The sequence below is a fragment of the Centrocercus urophasianus genome, unplaced genomic scaffold, assembly GCF_019232065.1.
Source record: "Centrocercus urophasianus isolate 14NV4802_14NV808 unplaced genomic scaffold, USGS_Curo_1.0 seq_13, whole genome shotgun sequence".
Classification (NCBI taxonomy): domain Eukaryota; kingdom Metazoa; phylum Chordata; class Aves; order Galliformes; family Phasianidae; genus Centrocercus; species Centrocercus urophasianus.
Genome location: NW_024884475.1, coordinates 43343973 through 43362387, shown reverse-complemented (window position 1 = coordinate 43362387; position 18415 = coordinate 43343973). Strand labels below are relative to the sequence as shown.

Below are 18415 nucleotides of genomic sequence, written 5' to 3'. Positions count from 1 at the left end.
GGTGCCGGCGGGCGCTCGCTCGCCGCCATGGAGGAGCTGGGCTCGCTGGCGGTGTCGCTGGGCACGGCGTGGCTCTCGCTGGTGCTCGCCCTCATCGTGCTGCCCTCGGCGCTGGGTGTCTCGCTGGGCATCTCCGAGGCCTACATGTGGGTGCTGGTGAAGACGCTGGAGGTAGGCGGCCCGCACGTCCTTCACGGCCGTGGTGCGCGGGCGGGGGGCGCGGGGCCGCCACGGCGGGCTGGGTACGGCCTGTGGCTGTGCCGTGGGTGCCGCCTCGGTTCGTCCCGTTCTTCAGCGATAGCTCTCGGGTGTGTCTGCCGTGGGTACGTTTTAAGGCTTTTGGTGCGAGTGAGCGTGCTTCAAGTGCTTTCTGGGGGGCCTGAGACTGATTTGTTCTGGTGTAGGGTGCGGAGTAGCCGTTCCCAAGCTGGGGAAGGGTTCTGAGGTGAGGAGCCGGCCGTGTTGGGCTCTGCTTCATTTTCTGAGCAGACAGACTCGTCCTGCTTAGAGGAAACAAGGTGAACTTGAGGCATGGATCGTTCTCTCCTACAGAATGCATGCATGTGGAGAACATCTCACAGCTGGCCTGTTGTTGAGAAATGTCCCCTTGGCTCACAGATAGACCTTGCTTAGCAGCTTGTCACAGAGCCAGTTCCAGGTAGTGCCTCCAGGAGCCCCTGGAGGTAGGTATTGTCACATCTGACTTCTCTGTGACAGAAATAACGTTAGCAGAGGAACGTGGTGAATATGGAGCTGTTGGCCTTGTGCAGCTGTGCTGCCTGAAACTTCCTTGGCTGTTGAATTCAGTCTGTGGGCTTCCTGCTGAGTAGTGGCTGTGTTGAGTCATAGGATGCTGCAGTCTCGGACAAGTGAGACTCCTTGCAGTGGCTTTCTTGACAGCTTCCTCTTCAGTTCCAGCCTCGGATCTCCAAGCCAACCCCTCATCTTTGCCAGGATGATGGTGGAATCTTGGGCCTGTAAAGCAATTTGCATATCTACAGCATCTGTTGTCTCTTTGGGCTGGATTGAAGGAACTATTGCTGTTTATTGGGTTACTCTACTTTGGCTCTGCTTTGGTGTGTGGTCCTCTCTTGGCTCACTGGAAGGGCATGGTGATTGTGGTACTGAATTTCTGCATAGCTTGTACTGTCAGGTAATGTATGTGCGTTATTCGAGCTAATTTGTTACGATAGGCCAGCTCCACCATCTTGGGCACTGGAGTCTGGGTACCAAGTAAAAGGAGAGTCTGAAGTGTGCAGTGTGTCTGTTAATCCCCACTGGTGCGTAATGTGGCAGACAAACGTGAGTCTGTGGTGTGGAGTAAGATGAGAAGGGTGCTGGGCTTGAGATAGTATTTTTGTCTGCTTGTAGATCTGTTTACACTTGATTCAGAAGGGGCGATACTTATTTCCCATGCTTCAGGCAGGGCCCAGGGAAAGGGAGAGTAAAGGCTCCTTTAAAGAACAAAAGTGTTCTTGTGCTCTGGTGTACTGATAATACTGACAAGGGAGATCAGTTGGTGCACAATGACTTTTTCTCCATGCTGAGCTGTCTTAGCAAGGAACATTATTCTAAGCATGTACAGACAGCAGTGTTGAGGATGTACTTCTGTTGGGCTGCATTGATTGAACCCAGAGTATTGTACTAGGGATGACCAGCTTTATATAAGGTACATAAACATGTATTTTTTTCTCTATATGAGAAGGTGAAAATAGAGGAGGACCATGACAAGCTATTCTTATATTGCAGTAGTGCTGGTTGCCTACTTGTTATCAGAAAATCTTCTTCCCCTGCTGTATTTTTTCCAGAATATTAACTTGCTTCTAAACTGCTCTTCCAAATTGAGAGGAAACTTCTGCCTGTGGCTTCCCTTCCAGTGTGATAAGAACAATCTCTGGCACAGTGTTAGCATGTGTGTGTAGTTCAAATGTTGGGTAATTGCTACAAAAGCTTGTCTGGCAGCTGCTGACTTCTATGAAGAATACTTTAGGCTGATGCTGCCCTGCTGTGTTGATGCTTGGGGAATCACTCGCCACAGAAATCTTTTTTATTGTTGAAACGACAGAGACTGCCTCCTGTGATCTGTCACAGCAAGACAGCTCTCTTTGTTGGTTTTAAACACTCCCAGGTTGCTTCCAATTTTTAATTTTGTGCATCTTTCTTTCCTGGTCTCAATCATATACTCCCCTCCATCAAAGTTTTCCATCTCTGAGGTTTTTGACTAGCAGAGAAAGCATTTTTTGACTTGTTTTTTTTTTTTTCTCCCAGAGTGTGATAATAATACTTGTGATGTAACTGTGGCCCCTTGTAACAGAAGCAATTTCTAATAATTTATAATGCTGCCAGGCAGGGAAAGCGCTTTCACTGAGGAGGGTGTAACAGTATTTAGCACCTATGAAGTGAAGGTGCTTGCTTTAGAGATCACTTGTACAACCTGAAAGGACCTAATGTTGAGAATATACCTTGGGGCAACAAGGATGTCTTTGTGCCATTGATCAAACAGTAGGTCCTTGCCACGTGGGATGGGATGTGTTCCTTCCCCCATTCTCCAGGCATCAGCTTTGCTCGCTAAGCCATTTGGGATTAGGAGCTATGGCATGTGGTGCTAAGTGTAAGGGTGAGGAAAGAAAAGGCGAAATACATAGCCTGTAAATCTGTGAATCACTGTGGGATTTCTGCTGATTCATGTTGAATTCGTTGACTTCTTTAATCAAGCTTTGCTGATTAGTGGTGTCTAACAGCGTTGTTGAAGGTCTTTGTATCTCTGTAGTTGGTGTTGTTTGTGAGTTGTTGGGTGGAGAACTCTGAGTTGAGAGGATGGCTCTGAAGGGGCAGAAGTTAATGGAAAGCAGCTCTTGAAGATGAGTCTGATGGGGATGATGCAGTCGTGCTGACAGGCCAGAAAAAGCTTTTGGAAAAGTGTTTTAGCACATCTACTACATAATCTTAAATTCCTTGGCTGTGTTAATTAAGTTCCTCAGCTGCCCCGGTCCTGTTCAGGTTCTTATGGTGGTTTCAACAGATTTTATAATGAAGACTGCTTGTATGCAGGTAAGGTTGCTAGAGCTGGGGTTACCCTCTGCTGGGGTTGCATCAATAATTAATTCAACATCTTTCTGGTCAACAACACTGACCTGAAATGCTCCCAACTTCATTGCAAATGAGCACCAGTGTTTCTGATGCTGTTGATTAGTAAATGCTGTTCACAAAGAGCAGCAGCTGTAGCCACGTCTTGCCTTCAAGTTATAATGCATGGAGCTGGCATTAGCAGCTTAGCATTTCTGTTGTATATCCCCCTTCTTCTTTCCTGTAAAGCTAGAACAAGTTGTCCTGTTTGGAGGCAATGGCAAAGACATCTTATGAGGGTGAGGAAAAGATAACATGGATAACCAGAGAACTTTTCACCCCCCTCTGAAATGATTGCTCCTTTTCTTGCATTGCTGTTTTCATTTACACAGATTTCCCTGCCTCCCATTGCATGGGAGGTGCTCTGAAATCTCTGTTGCTCTTGAGGTTTGGAAGGTCTCCAGGAAGGAGTGATCACCTAAACTAGCACGGCAGCTTTTGTGCTGAGCAGGACCTGCCAGCCTCGTTAAATAAATCAGCAGTGATTCCAACACCGTTATGACTTAAGATTTCAGTCTGCTTCTGTAGTTTGGTAATCTCTCTTTTCAATAATCACTGAATACGGCTCCTAAATCAGAGATGATATTTCAAGATGATAAACAGGAAAAGCTCAATTTACTAGGGTAATAGGGGAAATGCACATTGTATTCTGAACTGACTTGATCCATTCTCACAAATGATCTTTTCTGTTTGCTTTCATGAAACCATGTGTTGCATTTGACTTTGTACATTGTATCTGCTTGTAAATGTGTTGGCTTTGAAAATCTTCTGCAATTTTATTTTATTATTATTATTTTGCGTCTGAAGTCTAACTGGACCTTTCTTGAGTACTGCATAACCCGTACAGGTCTCTTAACTATCTTATATAGGCTGTTGGTGCGTGGGGGAGTTTTTCAGGGGTTGGAAACTTAAAAGCCTTTCCTATCAGGATGAGGTGGGGATGTTCTCAAGGGAAGGTTGATAGGCTATTCTTATCTGGCGAGATGTAGCATGGTATCTTCAGACTTGTGTGTGTGACTAAAGCATGAAAGCTACTTAGCTCTGAGCAGCGCAAATAGCAACGTTACCGAGTTGGATCTGTGGTGTTTGCATGCTTTGTCACTGCTGATTTCTAGTTTTACATACTAGTTCAATGAGTAGCACAGGATGCACGACTTACTTTTAGTGTTGAAGAATCTGGTGTTTTATGCTTCTTCCCAAAATCTGCTCTGGCGTCCCTGGAGAAGGCTTAGGTCTGCACCTGGTGCCTCAGGCTGCCTGCTCAGCACCTGCACTCATGTCAGTGTTACTGCAGTACATCCATGAAACCTGCCACGTGGCTTTTTGGTCATCTGCTTAAGAAAACTGAGCCTGTACTTGACTTTCAGGATGCTTTTTGATCTGCAGTACGCAGACACGGTATTTTCCTCTCTGTGAGATGAATCAGATTATGTAGTGAAAGCTCTTTGTGGTGTGAAGCTGAGCATTAGGGTAGCAAGCAGCTGAAGTCGCAATGGATGGTGCACATCACCAGCTGGCAAGGAGGAAGGAAAATGACTCACATAGCTGCATGAGGTGCTTCTTGTTTTCCAAGTTGGATATAAACAAGCTTCTCACTTGATCAAAGTTAGAGGTGCTGTCAAAGCCAGCAATTTATTTCAAGTGCCTAAGGATAAGTGGCATGATTACATTAGGTAAACTTGAGTTAGAATCAAGTCATGCTGCTTGGCACGTGCCTGGTCTTTGGAAGTTTGACAGACATGGGAGAAAGAGCTAATAGGATTTAAAACTAGTTTGCAGTAGCAGCTGGTAGAGTTGTGCCCTGATAAGTGCCCAAAGTCTCATGTGTGAGAAAGGAACAAGAAGGGAAGATGGCCTAATGTGGTGGCTGGATGGCTTTCTGAAGTGTGCTTCAGTCTCCTGGGAGAGCTGGCAGTGAAAGTGAAGTTGCCTCAGCTCTCTCCCCTGATGGAGTGCAAGGCAGCAGTCCCTGGAAATGCTCTGTGCAACATCTGTAATGGTGCTGGGCTGTGGCCCTGTGCCCATCTGCTGGGAAAGCAAAGGGCAAAAAGAACAGTCCTCTCTGATCTTTTCCTTTGCCCTTCAAGTTCTCTTTTGGGGGACTGCAGCTTGCCTAAGTTAGATGAAGAAGTGGACTATCAGACTGAGTGGGAAACACAAATGTATTCTGAGAAGGTGGTAGAAGGTTGGTTGGTGGGCTTACGTGAGTCTGTGGTCTCTATGTGCTTTGGGGAAAAGTCCATTACTTGCTTTGCTAAGTGTCAGAGGATATTGCTATATATTGGCATATTGCAAATTTCAGAGTATTGCACAACTATGTCTCAATAGCCTGCATCTTCAAGTTGTTGCTGCCTTGTGCTTGGTTGGGCTGAAACTTTCTTTGGATGTGAGCTGAGCTTGTAACCACAGGATTTCTGTAATGAGAATATTCAGAAGAGAGTTGCATATTTTTTCTAAGCTCCAGAGAAGCTCTTTCCCTGGTTGTGCAAAGCAAAAGTGGGCCGGCGCGAGGTTTTGAAGACTTATTTGAGGAGGACTTGATACAGTGAGATGGGATATAGGAAGCAGTTCTGTCAGTGCTGGTCATGAGAGCTTAAGTGCTGGAGGTAATGCCTTCAGGGTGGACCTAAATCCCCAGTGCCCCACAGCTGTGTTGAATGGAAAAGGAGAAAACAGCATGGTTTAGCTTTGGGCTGGATCAAATACATCACCCAAACGATGTCCTGTGACTTCCATCTGTCCCACCTTGCTTCGAGTCTTTTCTGCATAGATTAACACAGCCTGTTTCTGTGCTGTGAACCAACACGACTTTGATGCTGGAGCTGCGAAGGTCTGAACAGCAGAAGATCCATATTTTTCCACAGAAGCTGCTAGATCAGTGTTTTTTTGAAAGCATTTACCGTAATAACTTTCTATGAATAAGGTAAGGTCTCAGGGGGAAGGAACTAAAACAGTTACCTCCTTCAGAGTGAGCTACTAAGCCAGTCCTCTTCAGCTGGACTTTCCATCCGATGGCAAAGTAGCTGTGTGAAGGAGTGGACCCATGGCAGAAGATCTGCTCCAAGGTGATGGGCAGGCTCCAGGGCAGCCAAGGGTTTGCTGTGGTCAACCTGATAAAAATGAAACCTGAAGTAGGCAGAAGGGCTGTTGCATGGTGCTGCGCAGAGCTGACAGAGCTGAAGGTCAAGAAAGCCCAAGAATAATGTAAACTAGCTACAGCCTTGCCAGAGCTGCGAGTGAGAAGATGTTTCATGATGCCAGGGAGGTTCTACCTCATGTTTGTGGGCAGGTGGAGGTGCTGAGAAGCTTCAGTGTACTCCCTGTGGCCAGGGGAGCAAGGGTTGCTTCCTCCCATCTTTCAGCCTCCTTTTCCCAAACTGTGTAGTAAAAAACAACCCTGGTGAGCTGGCTTGTTCAGGCCTCAGTTGGACTTAATCCACTGAGGACCTTATTTTTATAGTTTGATCTTTTTGTAGTGAAATAGCATTGGTAGAATGAGTTGCATTGTGCTATGTGCTCATCAGGGTTGTTGTGCTGCTCAGCTCCAGGAGCTGCCCAGTGACGGAGGCTTGTGGTGGCTCTGTGCCTGAAATGACAGGCTCTGTGTTGCTTCTCTGAAGACTGGCAAGCAGAGTCAGAAACAGCTGACTGTACCTGCATGGTTTTTGTTATTAGACATATTCAACAGTATTCCTTCAGAGGGGTAGTATATATATGGTTTTAGGAATACCAGTGATTATTATCTGGTGAAGAGACTGAAAATTACAGTGTTGCTTTGCAGGACACTTCTTTCTTAAGTGATTACTACACTGGGAAATTAATGTATTCTTTCTTTTCAACAGTGGGCCACTATACGGATTGAAAAAGGTGTCAAAAAGCCACAGCCACAGATGCTGAAGATTCCTGCTGCTAATGGTAAGGACTTGGAGTAAGATCATATTGTTAAGACTAACATGTTGGAGTAGGCAGACCGAGCCCTTTTCAAATGAGAAAGTATGTGTGAGCTCAAGAAAGAGAAATAATAGAGGAGTGGGATGGCCATTTACTTACTGTGTGTCTTAATTTTGCAATGCTACTGGCACGTTCACTGTTCCTGCAGAGGGAAAACATGAGTTGCAATATGAACGTGCTTTTGTCTTGAAAGCAGCGCTTAGATTACAGCCTGCAAAGCTGTTTGCCAACTCTATCTTGGGAGCATCAGGGTGCATTTAGTAATATCTTAGTAGATCTGACCACATAGTGGACTGTGTTCCACAAGCTCTGTGCTATTGGAGGTCTATGGATATGTGTGCTGTTATACTTTTTCTCTTAGTGTGCTGGTGTTAAGAGTTGGTCCCTTGACTTAGTTAATTTACAGGTAAGCTTCTTGCTGCTCTCTTTTGTTAAGACAGCTGAATAGTTGCTTCATATTTCTTTCTTTAGCCCAAGTTTGAAATAATGTGGTGGTGTTTAAAAAAACAACTGTTTCTTATCCCATACTGTGCATGTATCATGGTAGCTTGTGCTAGGTCACTGTTGGCCACAAGAGGATCTGGGAACTGTGTATGCAGTGAGTGTAGCTCTGGTCCTGGTACCAACTGCCTTTGTGTCACCATGGATTTGCTCTGCTTTCTTGACTGCTTTAGTGTCAGTGTTTTCTCTGTCTCTCTCTTTGTTTGGCAGCGGAGCTGGAAGCAGGAGTTTGCCCTTTAGCATACAAGTGAATTATTATCTGATTCTACCAGTTAGCTGATGTGACTGTGATACAATAATGGGGATTGAGCTGCAGAGCTGATTAATTGCGTTTCATCTGCAAAGGAGCATCCTTACCAATACTGGAAACACTGGTTATTGTGCTGTCTTTATGGCAGGCCTGAAACAGGCTTTGATGGTAGCAGACTCAGCTACCAGTTGGCAGCTGTAACAGTAATCTGGAGGTACTGCACAGCAGTTCTTAGTGCATGTCAAAATTGGTCTTCTAACAATTTCTGTCGTGGCTGGAGAAAAACTTATTTTTTCTGTGTCGTGTGTGTTTTGAAGATTATTTGGGGGTCAAAAAGGTGTGTTTCATCAGCTACCTTATGCTCCACGGAGTCAGTGATACAGGGAGTGAGACTCATCCTTCGTTTAAGGGTGATGAGTCCCATCATACCTTGGGTCACTGAGAGTGTGGAGGATGTGACTGTGCTGCTCTAATTGCAGAGTCAGAGAGAGCACTGTCCTTCCTGTAAGTTTGATTGTGGAGGCACATAGGTTTTTTTTTCCTAGAAAAGAGAGGAAAGCTTTAGAGAGAGAAGACTTAAACAGTGCATGTTGTTCTGATCTACTTCTTTGAGAAGGTGTGGGAAGCATGGAGGATATCTGTGCTCTCACACCAAACTGCTTTCTCTGCACTACTCTTGTAGGGACTGACTTATGATTAGGTTCCTGTATGTGGGTGAGACTACTTGGGACTGGGGTGGGTGAAGGTCTATCAATCCTGTATTGGCATTTGCTGAGGTGTCAGAATGCGAGGAGGCAGAGGCCTGGTTGCATTATGCAATATTTACTGAGGGAGGAGAAATTTCTGCTGATAATGAATTGTTGCGTAGCTGATTAAAATGGGGTAAAGGTGGTGGTCTGCACGTGTGTATGCATGTGTGTGTTCAGTGCTGGCTGACACGAGGGGAATGTGCAGTACCTCTCCTGTCTGTTCTAACAACCCAGTGCTCAGTGGGAGATGGGTCAGGAAAAAAGGGAATGTTGCACATACAAAGACTAGTTTTTTTCATTGCAGAGGAGCGATGTGCTTACTCAAATACCTTAAATACTAATCTCACCTGGTCTCTTGATGTAAATGTGAGAAGGTGACTGAGCAGACACTGCCTTTCTCTGCAGTACCAAAATCCTGTGTATTTCATACCTGTTAGCAAAAATAGCAGTCAGACCCATGTGTGTGAGGAGTAGTCCCAAGAAACATGTTAGCTGGTTCTTGCTATGTGAGGAATCATCTGGGACTGTTTCCTTGTGTTTAATGTTTAAAGGACAGTGTGCTTCTGTGCTGGTCCCAGTATTTGAGCTCTTGGCTGAGCAGGTACTTAGAGGCTAGATCTGGATCTCAGAGCAGCTGGGGAGCCAGCTCTGAGCTGTCAGTGTAAGTGCAGGCTGGTCAAAAAGCACTCCTCTTCAAGTTGATGGGTATGAAAACACTGAAGCACTGTTAAAGTCACTTATGTGACATTCACTAGAAGACATATGCAAGTAATGTAAGTAGCAGATAGTGAGAAGTTTGAGGCTTGCATAATTAGCTAGCTAACCAGTGTGTGAGAGCTGAGAAGCTCAGGGCTCGTGTTGCCATGCTGACTAATGCCGTAGCTATGGTGTGTTGTTGAGAAAGATCTTTGCTGTACTCCTACCTAAAGCTGTCTTTCAGCTACCTCTGGCAATCTGAGCTCTGCCTACGGCCAAGGGATTAAAGGCTGTTAAATACTATCTTCTGGTAACCAGAGGGCTAAGTATATCACTTAAGTAGCATGTGCTTAGTTGTGATCCTAATACCTTCAGGTCCTGCTTGTAATACCTTGTCCCAAAGGCAGCCTGTGCACAGGGGTGTGACGATGACAGTGCAGCTGGTAAGGAAAGGTTACAGCTGTGGTGTGCCAGCAGTGTGTTCAACTTGAGCCTTGTGTCAGTGCTCATGGCAGTTTGAGCTGAGAAGCCCAAGCTGGGAAGGCAGCTGCTTGGCTGAGCTTTCTGGGTTCTGGGAAGCAGTTCATGGAATGTTGCTGGTGCGCTGGGTGCTGGAGTCTCACTGGCCCACTTGTTGGCTGTGACTTCTCTTCCACCCCAGCAGCTGAGTGGAGCGAGAGGCTGGGCTGTCTGGCCTGCAGTGTGGAGGTCGGGCCCCCTGACACTTCTAAGGGACTGCCTGAAAAAGAAGGAATGTGAAATAAAGCTCCGATCTGTGCTTAGAACACTACACAGAAGTAATCCGTGCCGCTGAATGTGGTGCTTTGTATAATTCAGATTCTGAGGGAAATGTGCATGTTTGGGTGTGCCATATTTATTTCCTTATATTTATAGGCTAGCAAAAGGAAAATGTGCTGTTCTTGATGAAATAGCAAGCTGTGGCTGCAAAATTCAGGTGTGAAGGTGCTAGGAGTTTGCAGTGTGATGTCTTTCTTGGGTGCTTTTTTCAGTATTTACATTGGAGGCTTCTGAGGCATTCCTTGGAGCTCCTTGTGTTCACACGTATGTGTGATACAGTGCAGTACAAAGAATTCCCACATCAGTTGTAATGTGACTATTGTATGTAATGTATCTCTGGATGGCAAGGCTTTTTTGGGAATTCAGGGGAAGTTAAGCCCTGCAGGGTGTGTACTTGTGAGAAATGCTTTTGTAATTTGAAACAGCTGGATGCTTCCTCCTTCCCCGTGTGTCTCAACCTTGAGACACAGCAGATACGCAGTTCATCAGAGGGCATCTGACAAAGTGGTTACCTGAACTTGGACCTCTGTCATGCAGTTGAGTGTCTGAGGGGATGGTTGTTCTGGTTAAATGCTATTCTGGATTTCTTCAGTCATCAATTACTTGAGCCAGTCCAGAAAGCAGCTACTTGATCTTTATATTTAGCTTACATGACTTGTCTTTAAAAGCTCATATAGCAAGTGAATGTTTATCAAACAGTGAGCTTTAAAAAAAAAAAAGTCCAGCTCTGACAGTAGATTTGTATCCTAAACCAAAGCAGAGTTCTGGAGGGTGACTGTTCAATTTATAGATTTGGTTCTTCATATGGTTACCCTTTTCTTCCTTAAGGTATCATTGAAAGAAATGAAACACCTATGGAGAAAGAAATTGCGGGTCTACATCGAATGGAGTTCCAATTCTCCGACATATTCTATTTCTGCAGAAAGGGGTTTGAGGCCATTGTGGAAGATGAAGTCACTCAGAGGTTTTCCTCTGAAGAGCTGGTCTCCTGGAATCTCCTCACAAGGACTAACGTCAACTTCCACTACGTCAGCCTGAGGCTTACTGTTGTGTGGGTCATTGGGGTTATAGTGCGGTACTGCTTCCTTCTGCCACTCCGGTAAGCTTGCGGCTGCAGAGGGTTTTTGTTGCTCAGGGATCACATAAATGTGCTCCTCCCCGTTTTTTTTCAGACTAAGTCAAAATTGGCATATACAGAAGATCAAGTGGCTTAAACTCTCCTCTGAGTTGCTAAGAAGCCATTCAGAGCATTTATCTTGTGCACTGAGGACAGTACGTGAGGTCTATTGATCATCTCTTCGTGGAATGCTTTCCCTAAGTCGCTTATATTGAAAATGTGAATGTAAACTGTGCAGTCCTCTAAATATCAATGTCAAACTTGCACACTACATGCGTCAGGGCATCTGATGCTGCTGCCTTAGCTAGTTTGGTTTTGAGCATTGTGTATCAGGGAATTAACTGACTGTGCAAAGGATCTGCAGGATAATTGAACACTGGAGTTCCTTTTCTGTTGCAATGTGATACTGATATAAATTGAATTTACTTGGCTTTTATGTCTGTTTCTCTGTAGGTTTACTCTCGCTGCCATTGGGATTACCTCAATGATTGTGGGGACAACAGTGATAGGACAGTTTCCAAACAGCAGGTGAGTGCTGTCTGTGTGAGGATCAAACTGCCAATTACGTAGCCTTGCATCAGTCCAAAGTACTGAAGGTTGAGACTGAACAGGTTTTACACGTTGTGGACTACTGATAGTCTGCTCTACCCACAAAAATGCTGCCTTGCTGAGGGTGGCTGCTTGCCATGTTTGGCACTGAGGCTAGTGCTTCGATGGGGCCCTTCTTGCTGCCATGAGAAATACTCACCTAGAGTACTAAAAGGAGAAAAAAAAAAAAAAAAAGACTGTTTTTTAAATCCCAGCACAAGTGTCTTGCTTAGGTAAATGAGACCAAGGACATGATGTGCCTCTTGGCATAGGTGTAGTGGGTGGTAGACCTGGGATTAGTCCTACACCACAGTGCCAGGAAAATCTTTTAGCCCTATGTTATGTTGAGTAGGGTAAAGAACTTATCCCATGTGTCTAGCTGCTTTCCAGCATGCCCCAGATGCCTGTATCTTCTCTTTCAGTCTGAAAAACTATCTGAGTGAAGTGGTGCACCTCACATGCTCCCGGATCCTTGTGAGAGCTCTGTCTGGAACTATCCATTACCATAACAAGTGAGCAAGCTAATGTTACGGCTGTAAAACTGTGTTTATGTTCCTTTGTTTATGAGTATTCTATTAGGAACTGGGGGAGGTGTGTGGAGGGGTGGGCAGTTTGTTCCTGAACCACAGGTTTATGTCATGCTAGGTGATGATTTAACTGATGGCTTTACAGAGTTGTGGTGCTGAGTGCACTAGTAGTCTAACGACTAGTTGTGTAATTGCAGGGAGAACAAACCTCAGAAAGGAGGCATTTGCGTTGCTAACCACACATCACCGATAGATGCGATCATTCTGACCAACGATGGATGCTATGCAATGGTATGAGGAGACTGATGGCAGAGAGGAAAGATGGAAAAAGGAAAGATTGACATAATGGTTCACGAGTTCAGTATTTTTTTAGCTTTCAAAATTGGTGGATAAGGTTACCTTGAGCATGAGTCACTGGGGAAAAACATAAAGTATGTTGAAGCCTGACTTCAAGTTTCATGTTGATGAAATTGCTCTGGGAATGTCAATTCAGGCTCTGTTTGAAATACTTCAGAGGCTTTCTTGCGTGCTTGTAGATCCTTTCAAGTGAATGTGCTTTAATAACTTCTGTGCACACTACTCAATCCTGAGATGTGATTTACAGTATGACCTAATCTGCTGGGATGCAAGAGAGAAAACTGTTCTTTTCAGGAGGTCTTGTTTGCTGATGTGTTTCACTGGGCCTGCAGGTTGGCCAGGTTCACGGTGGATTGATGGGAGTTATTCAAAGAGCCACCGTGAAGGCCTGTCCTCATGTCTGGTTTGAGCGCTCGGAAATTAAAGACCGCCATCTAGTGACAAAAAGGTGAGGTGTGAGCTGGAATGGGGAATTGTGCTACTCGTGTGACTCTGGTACATTCTAGTGATTGAAAGACCACCTCTGAACAGTCATTCTACAATTGAAGATCCCGATTTATGAAGTAAGCTTTGAAGAGACCCATATCAGGAGACACGCTTGTGGAAAGACAGAAGTGCAAACAGGCAGTGAGGTTGCAGTAGGAAATGGGGAAATTGTATGACCTGAAGATCCTGAAAGTTCAAAAGGTTGATTTGCAGAAGTGTCATCTTTTGGCATGTGCAGTTGCCTTTTTTCCACATGGGCACTGCTGATTATAAACCCCAATCATAGGGACGCTAGTAAACTGTTATTGCAACTTACTGTAAGCTGGCATGAAACAGAGTGTTGTTCTTGTAGTGGGTTGAAGAGATGGTGTCCACTGATCAGGTTTATTCAGAATGACCTGAAAGAGCTTGTTTGAGTGGGCTTTGGTACAGTGGTCAAAATGAATGGCTCCTGAGTCACAGAGAAGACTCTGAAAGAGTCTTGAAAGAAAGAATGAAACGGTTCAGGTACAAAGGTTCTAGTAAGATCTGAACTGCAAGAGACAACCACAGAATATCAGATCTGGGAAATTATCATCCTAACAGCTACTTTGCTGTTAAAGTCACAATATTTATATCTAAATTAAATTGACTTGAATTCTGCATATAAAGTGGACTTTCTATAACAGGATCTGTCTAGGCTTAATTCAAGAAGGGAGGTGTTAGACATGATAGTCTTTGCTTGCTGATGTGGAGGTGGAGTGTGTGGGGAAGTATCTGGCTGAAAAAGATCTTCCAACAAGTGCGGCAGGTTTTTTCCTGCTGTAAGCCACTTGTAAACTGAGTTTGTTTGGAGTTAATTGGCATGACCTAATGGCATAGGTTGCTTGGCTTTCCTGACAACCATTTATAAAGTAACATACAGGCTTCATACAGTTCATACAGTTGCTTCAGTGTAAAACTAATTGGAACAATTTGTATGTGGTAATGAAGGACTCATTGTACAGTGTTTCAGATTTGTTGCAAAAGTATGGAAAGTACAGATTTGTGTCCATTAAACAGTTTTGGTTTCTTACAGTGTGTTTGGTAATCTGATGCATCTGCCTGGGGAAAGAAATGTGGAAGGACAGCTGTTTTAACTTTACCTTTTGCTTCCACAGACTCAGGGAACATGTGGCAGATAAGAACAAGCTTCCAATCTTAATTTTCCCAGAAGGTAAGAAGTTGAACTGTTCTTTTTTTTTCCCTCTGTTGAGCATACGTTCATGTCTGTTCTTTTCTTGTGATTTGTGGTGCCCAAATGAATTCTCACCTCTGGGTTAGCTTTCTTATTTTATTCATCTTTCATGTAAAATTACCCTAAGGCAATGCAATACTGCCCTGCTTGTTGGGTGTCCTGGCCAAAGAATGAGAAGACAGTTTATTTTGCCCCATGAATGTTTATTCGCAGTGCTACTGATCTAACCTTAGCCTTGACTTTTTTGTCTCACACACGCCGTGGCTTTATTCAGCAAATCAATCACAAGAGAAGGAAGAAAAGCGAGTGTGGAGAGGTGCTTAACTTCCCCATAAGGGCCTGCCTTTACTTCTCCTTGCTGTTGCTACTGAAATGTGCTAGGCTTTGTGAAATACTAACTTTATCTTCTGCACAGGCACCTGTATAAACAATACATCCGTGATGATGTTCAAGAAGGGCAGCTTTGAAATAGGAGGGACAATCTATCCTGTTGCAATCAAGGTATGAGGAAGTGTCTGGCTGCTCAACTTGAAAATGATTTGGGGGCTGTTTTTGTCAGGGTGATGGGAAGCTGTCTCAGAGCTGCTAATGAAAAGCGCAGTAGCAGTGACAACTGGCCACTTGCTGTGGTTGATTCCTGGCTTGCAAGTGACTGGAATGTGCCTGGCCTGTGGCTGAAAGCACCCACCTTGTGCTTAAGACAAACTGTGGTGATTTGTGAGGGAAAGAGTATTTTCATTTTTATTTTTCCTGTGATCCCTTGCAGTATGATCCTCAGTTTGGAGACGCGTTCTGGAACAGCAGCAAACACAACATTGTCAGCTACCTGCTGAGAATAATGACCAGCTGGGCCATTGTTTGCCACGTGTGGTACATGCCACCAATGGTTAGAAAGGTAAGATCATCACTGTTTGCAAGTGTCTCTTTGCACTCTTCTCCAAAACCCCTGTCCACTCCATGTCTCCAAATCTGTTTTATGCAGGGCTTTTATTGGTGGTTAGTTTAATAAATGATTAGACTTAGCTTTTCCAGATGTATTGAAATACTGGGAGAATCTCTGCTGAATGTAGAATGCAGCTTGATACTACCATTGCTGTACTAAAGATGCAAAGAATAGTGGTAAATATACTGCTGTATATGATAGTGTTGCTACTAATGCAAGCTGCAGTTAATGGTACATTTGTAGCTTAAAACCTTATCCTCTCTATTAATCCATGCTTTTGGAGCACAAGTTCCCTTAACTTCAATATTCTGGAGAAAAATGAGCTAAATGTTTATCTCATGGAAACCTCAGGTTATGTTGGCATGAGGAGGGTGGGATTACTTGGTACACAGTTAATGATGGAGCAGATGATGGTGATGGAGGTCAGGTTGAATTTACTTCTCTCTGTTTTGATTCAACTTAAAACACTCAAAGGATGGAGAAGACGCTGTTCAGTTTGCCAACCGAGTAAGGTCAGCCATTGCTCGCCAAGGGGGACTGACTGAACTTCCCTGGTAAGTGACTGCATCATTAGTAAGACTGTATGGACTGCTTGAACTTGTAGGCTTCTGTTAGTTGTTAAATGTTTTTTGATTGAGAAACGCATCTAACTTTATTTTACCTGGGAGAATACAAGGGAGTAAATGTAACAGTCATACACGTGTATAAGAATAAAAAAATCTATGGAAAATGGGTGAACTGATTCAGCTATGAGGCCATCTGGCCATAGGAAAAGCCCCTCAGATGGGCAAAGACTTGTATCCTAGTTGGAGCCTGTTGTCAGCACTGGATCAGACTGCTTTAATAAATGAGCTCTACAGTCGGACAACATGTGCATTAAGGCTTAAAGTACGTACTGTTTAGAGAAACAAAGAAAAAAAAACTATTAAAACTGGGTGTAGAAGTTCAGAAAAATCTCTAAGATGTTGGCTGTTAAGACTAGAGTTGACTCGCATCAGTTGATGTGACGTGTAGTTTGATGATAGCGTATTTAAAACAAAAAAAACTCAACAGCAAACATGATGGCTTACTCTTTGCTCTTTCTCTGCAGGGATGGAGGTCTGAAACGAGCAAAAGTCAAAGATAGTTTCAAGGAAGAACAACAGAAAAACTACAGCAAGATGTTAGTGAGAAATGGATCACAAAGAAGTCTGTCTGCAGGAACAGAGTCAGACTGAAAGGTGGTTCTTAAAAACAAGTATTGTGCAACCAGCCTTAGCAGGAATAGTGTTTTTCTTTTTTTTTTTTTTTTTTTTTTTTTTTAATTAACACAAAAACAAAGCAACAAAATCCCTTTTGCGTATGCATATTCTCTGTGTGGCTGGTGCAGAGCCTGCTAACAGCAGTGTCTCCTTATCTCTTTTCACTTCCTTGTTCCTCTGAATTTTTGTGCAATAAGGCACTGTAAGTCCTTGTATTCTCCTGCAGAACATGCAAAGAGTTAAAAGAAGGGGTTAAAAAACAAAACAAAACTACTGCCTTTCTTCTGAGCTTGTAAGAATAAAGGGAAATACACAGAGTAATGTCAGGGCACTGGTTGTGCAGATAATTCTTGTTTGTGGTTCTTGGAAGCTTTAAACAATTTTCTTTTTCTGTTGCTCAGACTTTTCTAGTTGTGGGTTTCTTAAATATTTTAGGATGATATCAGAACTGTAATATTGACTGCTTTTGTTAGCTTGCACCTGGATGTGCAAGGGGAAAAGGGAGTAAGGACTGCAGAACTCAAAGGATAGGAAAAGAGTTTGCCTTGTCAAAAGTGCAGTTCAAAGATAGTGAGGAATTTGGTGGCCTTATGACATGGAATTGCCTTTATTGAAAACTGTTTCTGAAGGGAAGGGGCAAGTCCTCAATCTCCCTGCCCACTGCTGCTGTCGAAGTTGGTTTCTTTAGACTACAAACTATAAAGATTCATTATGCAGCTGGATACCATGGGCTTTGACAGATGTGTTTTCGTGAAGTGGATTTTCAGGACTACCCTTCTGCAAAAATTGCTGCTAATGACTGAAAGATTTAAAGAGCCACTCCAATTCAGTAAAACATTTCTGGGCTAGCAATAGCTGCAGCTGTAAGCTGTACAGAGGATCTGTAAGTCGTCTATGATAAAGTGGCACACTCGAAGTTGCAATATGTTGCTGTCTTAATGTAAAGAGTTAATAAATTCTATATTTCTAATGAGTGTTGTGTGGCATTTATGTTCTTTTCTATGAGTATGCAAAACAGTTTTACTTCCTGGTAACATGAAAACTTAAGTCACTGTAACATAAAGAACCAGTTATTGCTGAGCTCTCACTTACCTGTTTTCTAACCTTTTTCCTTTTTTTTTTTTTTCCTCTTTAAACTAGCGTAGTGTTTCTGCTGTCTAGAGTAGGAGACATCATGCAGGCTGAACTTGAAGTCAAGTCAGGGAGACTCAGGTAATTAAGGTAATTAACTGGAAAAAAAAATGAGTTTGTAAATTTGTAACAAACCGTGAGTTGACTTTGTATGTCTTTTCCTGTAGCAAAGAGACTTTGAATATAAGACAGAGTAGAAAAAGTCACTGTACTAGAACTGAAAATCACATTTGAAACTGTTCCAACATAGTCTTACAAATAAGCATTCCTGGTACATTTTCCATTATCTCTAGGTACATGAATTTACACAGACATAAATGTCTGAGCATTACATAGGCACAGTCATATTTTTGTTTGTTTTGTACAACTAATCATGAAACCTGTTTGAGGTATGTGACCTTAGAAGAAGACATCAGAAACCATACTTATAAATACTTTCAGGTTTAGCATTACAGACCTTTATAAGAGCAAACTATCTGTATGGAGAAGGTTAGAGAAGTAACAAAAGTGAGATGCAAGCAAAGGCTTTTCCCTTATTTGAACCTAGTTCCATTTTGAACTATTATATTAGTCCGGTTAAGATGAACTTGCACAAACTTTGGGTTAATGAATGTGGTTATCATAATTTCTGGATGTTTTCTCTGAGCTGTATTTCTAGCTTGTATTGTCAGTAGGAAGCCTTCTGAAAGGAGAACTTTTAAATAACGTGCACAGGTGTATATACATGCACAAACGTAC

At 43.5% G+C, this 18415-nt stretch overlaps 1 protein-coding gene across 1 annotated transcript; it reads left to right on the top strand.

The window, feature by feature from the left end:
* LOC122157262 (glycerol-3-phosphate acyltransferase 3) lies at positions 1-17516 on the top strand. The gene is made up of 12 exons (XM_042812791.1): positions 1-171; positions 6969-7041; positions 10900-11170; positions 11642-11716; positions 12199-12288; positions 12501-12594; positions 12993-13108; positions 14286-14341; positions 14778-14863; positions 15129-15257; positions 15780-15859; positions 16396-17516. The coding sequence occupies exons 1-12, from the start codon at positions 28-30 to the stop codon at positions 16520-16522; spliced, it is 1341 nt and encodes a 446-aa protein (XP_042668725.1). The 5' UTR covers positions 1-27; the 3' UTR covers positions 16523-17516.
* The last annotated feature ends 899 nt before the right edge of the window (positions 17517-18415 follow it).